This window comes from Lepidochelys kempii, chromosome 10 (genome assembly GCF_965140285.1).
Source record: "Lepidochelys kempii isolate rLepKem1 chromosome 10, rLepKem1.hap1, whole genome shotgun sequence".
Taxonomy (NCBI): Eukaryota; Metazoa; Chordata; order Testudines; family Cheloniidae; genus Lepidochelys; species Lepidochelys kempii.
Genome location: NC_136389.1, coordinates 30107316 through 30119758, shown reverse-complemented (window position 1 = coordinate 30119758; position 12443 = coordinate 30107316). Strand labels below are relative to the sequence as shown.

General features: G+C 49.9%; 1 protein-coding gene across 3 annotated transcripts in view; it reads left to right on the top strand.

The window, feature by feature from the left end:
* SEC14L5 (SEC14 like lipid binding 5) overlaps positions 1–12443 on the top strand; it is a 58885-nt gene that overhangs the window by 27433 nt on the left and 19009 nt on the right. For 2 of the 3 annotated variants that reach the window (XM_073362546.1, XM_073362548.1), the window contains 6 exons: positions 922–1071; positions 1207–1338; positions 3941–4069; positions 5228–5447; positions 8366–8478; positions 10889–10918. In XM_073362546.1, the coding sequence (XP_073218647.1) occupies positions 922–1071; positions 1207–1338; positions 3941–4069; positions 5228–5447; positions 8366–8478; positions 10889–10918 (774 nt within the window). The remainder of the gene's footprint in view (positions 1–921; positions 1072–1206; positions 1339–3940; positions 4070–5227; positions 5448–8365; positions 8479–10888; positions 10919–12443) is intronic. The other variant, XM_073362547.1, reaches the window with a different exon arrangement.

The window sequence follows — 12443 nt, the reverse complement described above, 5'->3', positions numbered from 1 at the left end:
AGAGGTGGAACGCCATTCCACCAACCCACAATAATCCCCTGGCTCTCAGATACCTCACATTACCACATAACATGGAGGGGCCCCGTTAGCTAACATAATGTTCCCGTTGCACTTTCCACCTCCCCCTTACCAATAATGGAAACTGTCCACTCCGCGCCCTTCCCCTCCATTACTACACAGCCAAAGCTTCCTCGGCAGAAGAGCTTTGGCTGACGGCAGAGCAGCTGGGGCTAGAGATGGAGAGGGAATGAGGACAGAGCTGTGGCTTGGGGCAGAGTAATGGGAGCTGGGGCCAGGGCTGGGGCCAGAGCTGGCCCGGGGATGGAGCAAAGGGTGGCACTGGGGGAAGAGTGGGACTGGCCATAGCTCTCTCCCCACCCTTGGGACCTGCTGCACGCCCCCTCCCCCCCCGAATGTTCCTCCGTGCCCCTCTAGAGGGTTGTGCCCCACAGTTTCGGGACCACTGATCTAGACTGTCCCTGACAGGTGTTTGTCATCCTGTTCTCAAACCTCCCACGACACAGATTCTACAACCTTCCTAGGGATTAGCTAATCCCTGCTTTAGTAAAGATTGGTGTGCAGTTGTGCAGCACGCTATACTTAACCCTCTGCATTAGCTCCTCTTTTCTGAGATGAAAGGGATTTTGTAGCTCTGTGGCCTGACAGCAGAGGTCTTTATGAATGGCCTGGTGGCTGAGGCTCAGGGCTGGTCTACACAACAAAGTTAGGTATCACTCCCCTGAGAGATGTAGTTTAGCTCATCTAAGGCCTGGTGTAGACTCGGTTGACTTAGCTAGCACATCTTGGAGAGGTGGACTTACGACAGCAACAGAAGAGCCCCTTCTGTCACTGTAGTAAGTATCTACACAGCTGCAGCACTTCCAGTGTAGGCATAGCCTTATTCTTCATTGCGTCTCCTAGGCTTACGAGAAGCGCTTTCCCACGTGCCCAGAGATCCCTGTCTTCCTGGGCAGCGAGATCCTTCAGGAATCCAAGAGCGATGATGGAGCTGTTCATATCGTCGAACGGAGCTGCAAACTGAATGTGGACGCTCCACGGCTGCTGAAGAAGGTGAGAGCCTAATGTACACAGCGTCTCCAGGCTTCCTTGTGTCTGCTGCTTTGGGCAGTAGAGTCTTGAGCCGTGGTGACTGCTCTGCTCCCACATCTAACGTCCTGTATGGCTTTGTTCTTCCTTCCTTCTCAGATCGCTGGGGTAGAGTACGTCTTTTTCATACAGAAAAACACCGTGAACTGGAAGGAGCGAACGCTTCTCATTGAGGCTCACAACGAGACTTTTGCAAATCGTGTTGTCGTCCTTGAGACGTGTAGCTACTCGGTAAGTGCCTCTCTTCCCAAGCAGCCTTCCTCTTCCTCTTGACCATGCGGTGAGCCAGAGCAGCTGAGCGACCGTAGCAGAAGCTTTCTGCCTTGGGATAACAGCCAGGTGAGGGCGCTCGGAGGAGTGTGGATGCTGGGCCATAATCCAATGTGACTTGGAAGCCCGTTGACCTGGATTGGGGGCTCCATTTTGATGGGCACCTGAAGGCACTCCCAGAGGTGGGACTGCTCAGCAGCTAGCTCATCTGGGGGGAAGGAGTTGCCTTGCCTTGGCTGGAGCATTAGGTTCTGGGGTGAGATCAGAGAGCAAGGTGGGGCTCTAGATTTGATGTAAAGTGTTCCCCTAGTTCTCCGGGCTTAGAACTAGAGTTAAGACGGATGTCTGGCCAGTGTTGGGGTTTGGCCTTGGCATGATTCTAGCAGTTTAGGGAGGAGGCCCGAGTACTTATTGTGATGGGAAGTTGAGGTGATGGGTAGGGGAGGTAGTCGGGGCAGCTGAATTCTCATACTGCTCCCAAATGAGCGCAGTTCCTGGCTTCCCTGTCATGCTCTTTCTGTCCCCGGGACTTCCAGATTGCTCCTGTGTCGATCATTTAGATAAAGTTCTTATGCTGCTTATCTGTGGCCTGAGAAGATGTCACCCAGCGTGTTCCACTTGTCGAGTGTTTGTACCATATCGGTGCATCTGGGCCACAGGGGTTCAATTACCATTAAAAATAGCTTCATCTATTTCTGGAAGCAATCTGATACCTCACCATGTTTCCTAAACAAAAGTCCAGATCATGTTACTTACCTGCCCTGTCAGCACTTGTACGTTAGTGCAGCTTCTTGAAATCAAAGACGCTCGCAATGGCTGTTGCTCCTAGTGAAGCAAATAACTTAACCCCCTGCCCAAAAACATCTGTGTGGTGTGGTGCTCATGGAAATGATAATGGATCAAGTTTTTCCATTGCTGTCACCGTGGGTCTGTCTCAGCTGCTGACTGTGAGATGCTGCTCGGTGAACCCAGCAGTGATGCTGTGTATATGCATGTCTTTGCCAGTGCCAGATTTCACGCTACTGGGATTTCTCTGACTGCAGTGTGTTGAAAACCTTCCTTCCAGAGTGGAACTGCTGGGTTTCCGAGATGTCTGCTTTCCAGAAGGGAGGAACTAGTTGTCTGCATCCTTGAGATGCTCCTGCTGTCTACTTTTGCCCATTTCCTCTTAATTGTGGGAGTGTACAGGAAACAAGTTTTTCTCATGTTTCAACCCCAGCTGTGTCTTGAGAAATAAGATCTTTCTCTGGCTGCTGCCTATAATCCCTATAGGGACATTGTGTTCTTGACTGATCTCTCTGTGCGCTTGAGGTCAGTTTTTTTTGTACTCTGTTGCGGGGCTAAAACAGTCACACATAAGGGGAAAGGCAGACCCCTCTATTCCTTGTCAAGGAAAGAGCTATGTGGGTGTTTTCCTTGAGGAAGAGAATGTAGGGAGACTGCCTAGAGAGGAAGGATGTTCTGTGGTTAAGGCAGTGGCTGAGACTCAGGAGACCTGGATTTAGTTCCTCGCTCTGCCACTGACTTCCTGGGCAACTTGGGGTGAGTCATTTAATTTCTGGGTACCTGTTTCCCATCTGTTCAACAGGGGAGGATAATTTCCCCCCCCCCCTTCCTTCACTCTGTCTTATCTATTTAGCTTGTGAACTCTTTGGGGCAGTGGCAATGACTGTCAGGTGCTTCCTCCTGGTTATCAGGCCTAGCAGTTGGAACAGAGGTCAAAGCTGGATGTAGGGTCAGGGCTGGGCTGAGGGTAGCGCTAGAACAGAGATCAGAGTCCAGGGACAAGCCAAGTCAGTACCGTAGCTGGAGTCCAGGTATGGGCCAAAGTTTGAAGCTGGGTAGTCAGAGTCCAAGGGTCAGGAGGCAAGGGCTGAAGCGAGGTCGGAGTAGCACAAGGACAAGACCTGGAACTGGGCTCAGGCAAGGCTGGGGCAGGAACAGGCTCAAGAGCAGGCTGGAGAGTCCGTTACTCTGCAAGGCAGCAGGAGGGTTCCTGGCCAGGCAGTACTGTTGCACAGATTGATCAGCAGCTCTGGCATGCTTGGGGAAATAGATGACCCCAGGCTCAAATGACACAGTCTCTGCTCAGGGACAAGCTGCTGCCGCACGCCTGAAGGCTGAGTCACGGCAGGCTCTGATGGAGGGCAGCTGAGTGAGCAGCCCTGGTTTGACTGCGAGTTTGCTTCACAGTGACCATCTCTTGCTATTTGCACGTACTGCATCTAGCACCATGGCACTATTGTAATGCTCTTTCTACTCCTGCCATTACCATTTGGAGAGCCAAGCAGCAGAAGTGGGTTTAGTCTTGATTTCCTTGGGTGGGGAGAATCCCATCCTAACAGTGGTTGTGCTCCGGATGTGTCCTAACGTGTCTGTCAGACTGAGCATCGCAGTCCTGATTAATCAGATCACTAAGTGCTGACAGACCTACATCCTGTAGGGAGCCCCCTGGTCTGCAGCCTGGGAGAGTGAACAGCCCCGTTACTGCCTGGCGTGAAGCCTGGCAGCCTTGGTCTGCTCTGCGCTGTGTGACCCTGGGCCTGTCTCTGTCTGAGTTTAGGTTCACCCTGAGAATGAAGAGTGGACGTGCTTTGAACAGTCTGCGTCTCTTGACATCAAGTCGTTCTTTGGCTTTGAAAGCACAGTGGAGAAAATTGCCATGAAGCAGTACACCTCCAACATCAAGCGGGTGAGAGCTGGCTTTCCCCTAGCTCCGAGAAGTGCAGCTCAGGTGTCCACAGCCCATTAGAAGTGGGGAAGTAAAATGGCTGCTCGGGTCCAAGGTTGCCATGGCAGTGAGCGTGAAGGGTCATGAGATGCAATCATAGAAGGTTAGGGTTGGAAGGGACCTCAGGAGGTCATCTAGTCCAACCCCCTGCTCAAAGCAGGACCAATCCCCAATTTTTGTCCCAGATCCCTAAATGGCCCCCTCAAGGATTGATCTCACAACCCTGGGTTTAGAAGGCCAATGCTCAAACCACTGAGCTATCCCTCCCCCCTTATGTTCTCTAATGGGTAGATCAAGGGAGTGGGAATTGGCAGGAGACCTAGGTTCTGTGACCAACTCTCCCCTGTGCCGTTGCCATGAATAAGTCCCTTAGCCTCACTGTTGCCTGAGTTTCGTCCTCAGTAAAAAGAGAGAACGCAACTCTAAGGAGCAGCTGGGCCCTGCCATGGGTTTCAGTCTCTGTAGTAGAGAGTGGAGGTTAAGCCACTATCCAACAAGCAAAACAACTTGTTTGTTTGGATATCTCCATGAGAGGTTGGACGGGAATTATTCTGGGTGAGAGCTGCATTCCATGCGCAGTCCAGGCTCCCTGGAGTCACTCCCTGACCAGTGTCCCACACAGGAAGCCTTCTTCCTGAATATGCACACAGGAAGGACAAGCCCTGGGTACCTGTTGATTTCATGCCACTGAAGACTCCACTCTGATGGGATCTGGGCAGTGCAATGGTGTTAGTTTGACGGCCTTTTCCCTGGGTTTAGGGTCGCAGGGGAGCAGTGCAGCAAACAGGTGAGATGTGTAGGGCTGACTGACCCTGTTTTCTCCCCTCCCCTGAACCCAAACCTGTTCTTACCCCAGGCATTTTCCTGAGTAACAGCACGTTTTCTCTTCTCTAGAGAGAGCCTTTCACACTCCAAGTAAAATTCCCCACACGGGCCGTTCCGCTCCCTTCTGCCTTGCTCAAAAGCTGCTGCATGAGGACATTAAACACGGGAATGTGCTCCTTCTTCCCTGGGCTAGGGAAACTCCCCCTTCCTGCTTATGGCTGGGATGCTAATCTCTCGGAGTACTAGAAATCCTTTCACTTGGCGTTGCTCTCTAATGCAAGCCTTCACTTCCAGGGCAAGGAGGTGATCGAGCATTACCTGAAGGAGCTGATCTCCCAGGGCATCACCTTCATCCCCCGATGGACACCTCCACCAGTGAGCAGGCAGAAGGAAAAGAGGGCCCTGGCTGTGGGACACAACCCTGGTATTGTGCCAGCGGAGTCCTGTGTGCATGGAACTAATAAAGAGCATCCAGGCAGCTCCTGCCCTGCTGCAGAGACGGCTAGCCCTGACGGTATGCTATCCCCAGGCAGTGGTGGAGGTTGGCAGTGTAGACGTTCTGGTTCTCACATTGGGACATTTCTGCCACTTAACTCTTGAAGCTCCTGCAGCCTGATGTACGAAAAGGCTCCAGCCCAATGTGAAAGTGTCTGCCTGAGCAGAAGGAAGTGAGAGGTCATTGTATCATTGCAGTGATACCTGCAACATTGGGAGCTTTAACCCAAGATTCCTGGCCCTTGTGATTGGGGTATGTCTCTAGGAGCTTCGAGAACAGCTGCTAAAGCAAGAAACTGAGATCTGGGGCTCCTGGGTTCTGTTCCTGCCTGGCCTTGGTCATGTAGCTTCTCTATACCTTAGTTTACCAATCTGTAAAATGGTTTGAATACTTACCCACTGGCTAAGGAAGCTGCAAGGCACAATTAATATTGGTAAAGTGTCTTGAGATGAAAGGTGCTCTAGAAGTGGAGAACTCCACTTAGCAGCCAGGTGAGGAGTGGGGGGTGGGGGGAAGATTATTGGCTTCCCTTTCTTCACGTATCTCTGCTCTTGAACTGCCAGCTCTATACGACTCTCCCAGCTGCCCTCTTTCCATTCCGTTGTGGGTCTGCTGCCCAGCTTGGCTGGATCTGTGGCATAGGTGCTGACTTTTAGTTTTCTCCAGGGGTGCTCAACACTCACTCTGCCCCTTCCCCGAGCCCCCGATCAGCTGTTTGGCAGGGGCGCCCCCGATCAGCTGTTTGGCAGGGGCGCCCCCGATCAGCTGTTTGGCAGGGGCGCCCCCGATCAGCTGTTTGGCAGGGGCGCCCCCGATCAGCTGTTTGGCAGGGGCGCCCCCGATCAGCTGTTTGGCAGGGGCGCCCCCGATCAGCTGTTTGGCAGGGGCGCCCCCGATCAGCTGTTTGGCAGGGGCGCCCCCGATCAGCTGTTTGGCAGGGGCGCCCCCGATCAGCTGTAGCTGGTGGTGCTGAGCACCCACTATTTTTTTCCATGGGTGCTCCAGCCTATAATCTGCAGTGAGGGTGAATTTAGGGAGGCTAATTTGTCCGGTGGGACTGAGGGGCAGCAGCGTGTTCTCTAGGCACATGATCCCCGTTGTGTGATACTGTAGCCCATTGTATCCAGGGTCAGAAATATTCTGCCTGATGTGGAGCTGGCCCCGAAGGGTCCCCTCTGCTCTCCTGTCCCTTCTGTCTCCACATGCTTCCAGCACAGCTGCTGGCCTGTGCCACGACTCTTTTGGTACCACGTTCCCTGTACACACGCGCCTCCAGCTGCACATCTGCCTGGAACTCCACACGCTGGCAGATGTGATCCCCTTGTCCTTTGTCTCGATGTCCTGGAGGGACCCTGCGCTGCAGTAGCCACAAAGGACAATCCTGATGGCGAAGAGGAGCTACTAAAGTTATTCAGGTTTCAGAGTAGCAGCCGTGTTAGTCTGTATTCGCAAAAAGAAAAGGAGTACTCGTGGCACCTTAGAGACTAACAAATTTATTTGAGCATAAGCTTTCGCAAGTGAGGTGTAAAAAAAAAAAAAAAGGCGAATACTCACCAGCAACCACATACCACACAACAGAACCACTAACCCAGGAACCTATCCTTGCAACAAAGCCCGTTGCCAACTGTGCCCACATCTATTCGGGGGACACCATCACAGGGCCTAATCACATCAGCCACACTATCAGAGGCTCGTTCACCTGGACATCCACCAATGTGATATATGCCATCATGTGCAAGCAATGCCCCTCTGCCATTTACATTGGTCAAACTGGACAGTCTGTACGCAAAAGAATAAATGGACACAAATCAGATGTCAAGAATTATAACATTCATAAACCAGTCGGAGAAAACTTCAATCTCTCTGGTCACGCAATTACAGACCTAAAAGTTGCAATTCTTCAACAAAAAAACTTCAAAAACAGACTCCAACGAGAGACTGCTGAATTGGAATTAATTTGCAAATTTGATACAATTAATTTAGGCTTGAATAGAGACTGGGAGTGGCTAAGTCATTATGCAAGGTAACCTATTTCCCCTTGTTTTCCTAACATCCCCCCCCCCCCCCCCCCGACGTTCTTGTTAAACCCTGGATTTGTGTTGGAAATGGCCCACCTTGATCATCATACACATTGTAAGGAGAGTGATCACTTTATATAAGCTATTACCAGCAGGAGAGTGGGGTGGGGGGGAGAGAAAACCTTTTGTTGTGATAAACACCCATTTTTTCATGATTTGTGTGTATAAAAACAAACATCTTCTATATTTTCCACAGTATGCATCCGATGAAGTGAGCTGTGGCTCACGAAAGCTTATGCTCAAATCAATTGGTTAGTCTCTAAGGTGCCACAAGTACTCCTTTTCTTTTTGCGAATACAGACTAACACGGCTCTTACTCTGAAACCTTTTTTTAAAGTTATTCACTCTTTCCCCCTGGTGGCTGTCCGTGGAATAGCATTTCAGCAGCTTCCAGACTGGCTGCCGTCCCCTCTTGCTGTAGGAATATAGTGGAGTGGGATTTTCCAAAGAGCCCAAGTTAGGTAGGTGTCCAAGGAGGTGGGTGCCTAACTCCCTGAATTTCCTTTGAAAACCCAAGTCAGAGTCCAGGGCATCTTTGGGATGGAGGCAGGAATTAGAGGGCATATTGGCACCATTGAGTGGCTGACCCTGCTGTGATGCCGTACACATCCAGAATTACTGACTCAATCCCCATGCCCTAATTGTAATCAACATGTCTCCAGTGGACCCCTTGGGATGCTTTCCAGCCCTTCCCAGACAAAAGCCAGGCAGACTGTTGATGAAGGAGGCTAAGAGTGTTTGACAATTCCCAGTGGAAATTGTGTGTGTGTGTGTGTGTGGAAATAACTGTACAATTCCCCAGATCCTCCACTCCTACCAGGACTTCTCCCCTGAGCTGCTGTTTTCTTCCCTCTCCAGCTGACAAACTGGACGCTGATTACATTGAGCGGTACCTGGGGCAGCTGACTCCAATGCAGGAAAGCTGCCTGATCCGACTCCGTCAGTGGCTGCAGGAAATGCACAAAGGCAAGGTAGGCAGCTAGAGGCAGAACTCCCTGCCTGGAGACAAGAGGGGAGCTCTCCAAAGAACTGATAGCCTCTCGGAGGCAGCTTTGCTTAGCAGCTTGATCATGTAACTGGGATCCAGGAACCTCTGGGTTCTAACCCCAGTTCTGCTGCTGATTGGCAGTGTGGTCTAGGGCAAATGACTGCTCTGTGCCTCGGTTTCCCCATATAAAAATGGGATTGTGAATAACTCACATGTGCTGAGGCTTGCTTGATAGTGGAGTGCTATGTTAAGACAGCTGTTTCCTGATAAGCTTTAGGTGAGTCATATCACTGCTGCCAGTGGCAGTACAGAATACTATGCCCTCCTTTCTTCTCCGCTGCTACTGCTGGTGGCACTGCCTTCAGAGCTGGGTGCCCGGGCAGCAGCTGCTGCTCTCCCACCTCCCAGTTGCATGCACTGCCATCATCAGCAGCAGTGGAGAAGTAAGGGTGAGAATACTGTGACCTCCTAATAGGCTTCTGACCCTCTTAAGAACATAAGAACCGCCATACTGGGTCAGACCAAAGGTCTGTCTAGCCCAGGATCCTGTATTCCAACAGTGGCCAATGCCAGGAGTCCCAGGTGAGTGTTTTGGGTCAGGGCCCCCAGTTTGAGAAAGACGGTGGAGAAAATTTTTTGTGGGTGGTCACGGCATAAATAGCAAATTTCATGGATGTGTAACATAGCTATGAAATTTGCTATTTATGCCATGACCAACCCATGAAAAATGTGTGATTTCTCTGCAGTTTAAGTCAACCCCTTGTAGTGGTTATCAAGTGGTCTTGCTTCCCTTCAAAGTCTAGCTCGCTGCACCTGTGGGGTAGGGTGAGAGAACCTGCTAGTCACGCTGTGTAGATCAGTTGAAAACCTACACACATCCCAAGGCTTTTGGCAGACATTGCTCACTAGAGTGGTGGGTGATCATGCCTAGCTTTTATCTAGTCCTTTTCCAGGTGGGCTTCATAAGCTAACTTGCTTAGGGGCTGCCTTAATTTTGGGAAGAATTTTGTTTAAATCTATTTTTTATGAAAACTCTGTATTTCAAACTTGATGCAGAAACTTCCATATTGAGGAGCAGGGTGTGTCTGTCTGAACTCATGCAAATAGTTACTCTTTGGTTTGAGTGCCATCTACTTGAACTGTCCAGAGACTCCAGTGTGGGGATCAGAGTAGAATGATTTGCAAGTGCAGCCAGAGTTGATCACAGCAGTTGGGTGCTGATCCCAGGTTGCGTTTGGCTCCCACAGGCCATACTGGAGATTGTGAGACAAACGTGTCCCTGCCACTCCTCCATTGATTAGAGCACTGTTACACTGGGGAAGAATTCAGCCTCATGTTTAGTGGGACGCTACCAATGGTTGTGGGTTGCAAGGCTGGGGAGGGTGCACGGTTTGTTTTCTCCCTTTCCAGACATGCCCTGATGAGCGAAGCTTGGCTTTTCTGGATGGAGATGCCCAGCCAGGGCTGGGCTGGGCTGTGCTGTGCAGTGTCAAACGCTTGTGTGGAGGAATTGTGCCTGACTGCTTGACGTTAGCAGTGCTAAGTCCCTGGTCGGGTCTAACGCACAAACACAAAAAACCTTGTGCCAGCAGAACCAGTGTCCAGGCTCAGCGCTGTGAAATGCAAGCGTGGGAGGGACACGTTCAAATCTTATTACTCCGGTTCTGGGTCCCTCCCCTCCATCCTTACTGGGCATTTAGGGGGCTAGAAAATAGTGTGCTGTGTTCCTGGGGAGCAGGGAGGCAGGGGAGCTTCGTTACTAATTGCAGCCCTTGATCTGGCTCCTTAGGAGTAGGACTGCGCTGTGAACAGAGCTGCCCGTTCTGTCCCGCCTCGCCCACAGCCAATAGTCCCATCAGGCCTACAGGATAGGTTATGAGAGTGGGTGGGGATAGGCTCCAACCCGCTCTCCCTCTCATTCTCTTACCCTGATTAACTAACACTCTCAGTTCATGACCAGAGCAGGGGAGAGGGGGAGCATGCAGTAGTAAGAAGAGCTGTGGTGGTTAGGTGGGATTGAACGAGGCATCTGAGACAATGACTTCCCACTCCATTGGTAAGCACTTCTGAGAGGCAGGGAGACTTGGCAAAGAGATTTCTCCTGACCTTCCAAAAGAAAACTGAGTTCACATGCAGTGCTACAGTTGGCTTCTGCGCATGCCGCTTTCCAGCTGGGAGCGGGGCTGGATAACTGCTTTGGCTTGACAAGCCTTCTGCAGTCCATCCAGCAAAACCACATGGACTCCTGTATCTTATGTGCCAGCTGTCAGGCATCCTGCCCGAGCCACCCTTAGCTGAGAGTGTGACGGGGAGCCACATGTGTGATGGGTCAGGACCCAGGTTTTGAGCTGGAAAGCACAGTGTAAATGCCTGTTTGTGTTTTTTTCTTGTAGTCAGAGGCTGGGGAATGGAAGCCGGAAAAGGTAAAATCTGGAGCATGTGAGCAATGTGAAAGAGTTGCCCCTGGGGGTGTGGGGGGGGGTGTGTGTGTGCGCACACGCACGTGTGCTCTTCTTGGCAGCTGTTTGTTGTGCTGGATCCACTAATAGGGTGAAATTGACTCTGCCTTAGTGACAGCTGTAGGTAGCGTTATGCACTTCTGGTAGGTTTTGTGTATTCTCCATGCCCTTTGTAAGCAGAATGGATGGTACTGGCAATTCAGACCTCATCCCAAACCCCATTTATTCCTTCCTTGTCTGCTTTGTAGAAGCATAAACAGCTTATCAGGCGGGTACTGAGTCAAACGCTTGTCTCAGACCATTTGAACTCAGCTTCAAGGGGGCTGATCTCTTACTGTGACTTTTTTTTTTAATTTTTTTTAGTTCCAGGGTAAATGTCCCTGTCACCTCTCCAGAGGCCCATTGCAGATCTCCGTTCCTGGGAGCTTGCCCCGTTGGATGTTTGTTTTTAAATGAAACACTCCCATTGTCCCGTTGCAGTGTCCATTCTCTGTTCCTTCCACAGCAGTAGTCAAGTGCTTTGCTGAATAAAGTCTTCCATAGCTGGAAGGCCAGCCAGAGAGAACTGGAGACTGTAAATGATGTAAAAACTGCAGATTCCTACACAGAGCTGTAAGCAATGGTCTGTGTGCTGCTGTTAAAGCAGCCAGGTATTGGTACACCAATAATGAGAACTACAGGAGCATCTTCATTTGCCTGCCTATGGAAATTACTGTCTCTGGAATTGTCTCAGCCAAATGCCATCCCTCGTGTCAGAAATCCATTCCGCTAACTTAGCCTTTGAACTTGATTCTCTGTATAACAATACCACTTCATCCTCTCAAAGCTCTGCCTCTGACCCAAATGTAAGTGCTCACTTGTCCCTGTGCATTGCTGTATTCAGAACTGTACCGCTGCCCTTACCTAGGCTTTCTGGTTATTGCTATGACAGACTTTCCTCTGGCGTAGTAAGTAAGCTCTTGCTTTAACTATGTAGTAAGTAGGCACTTGATTTATCTATGTAATCAGCCATGAAGAGTTCGTTGTAACCTGGGGTCAACATGACACTTGAAAATGGCAAAACTTTATGTAATAGCCACAATGTTGGATTCTCTTGACAGGGACTCAGCGGGCTCTCCTGGATGTTATGTTTGGTTATTTCTGTAAGGATTTGAACTAGCGTTGTCAATTAATCACAGTTAACTCACATGATTAACTAAAAAAAGTCATCATGATTAATCACAGTTTTAATCACACTGCTAAGCAATAGAATACCAATTGAAATGTATTAAATATTTTTGGATGTTTTTCTATATTTTCAAATACATTGATTTGAATTACAACACAGTATACAAAGTGTACAGTGCTCACTTTATATTATTTTTATTACAAATATTTGCACTGTAAAAATGATAAATAAAAGAAATAGTATTTTTCAATTCACCTCATACAAGTACTGTAATGCAATCTCCTTATCCTGAAAGTGCAACTTACAAATGTAGATTTTTTT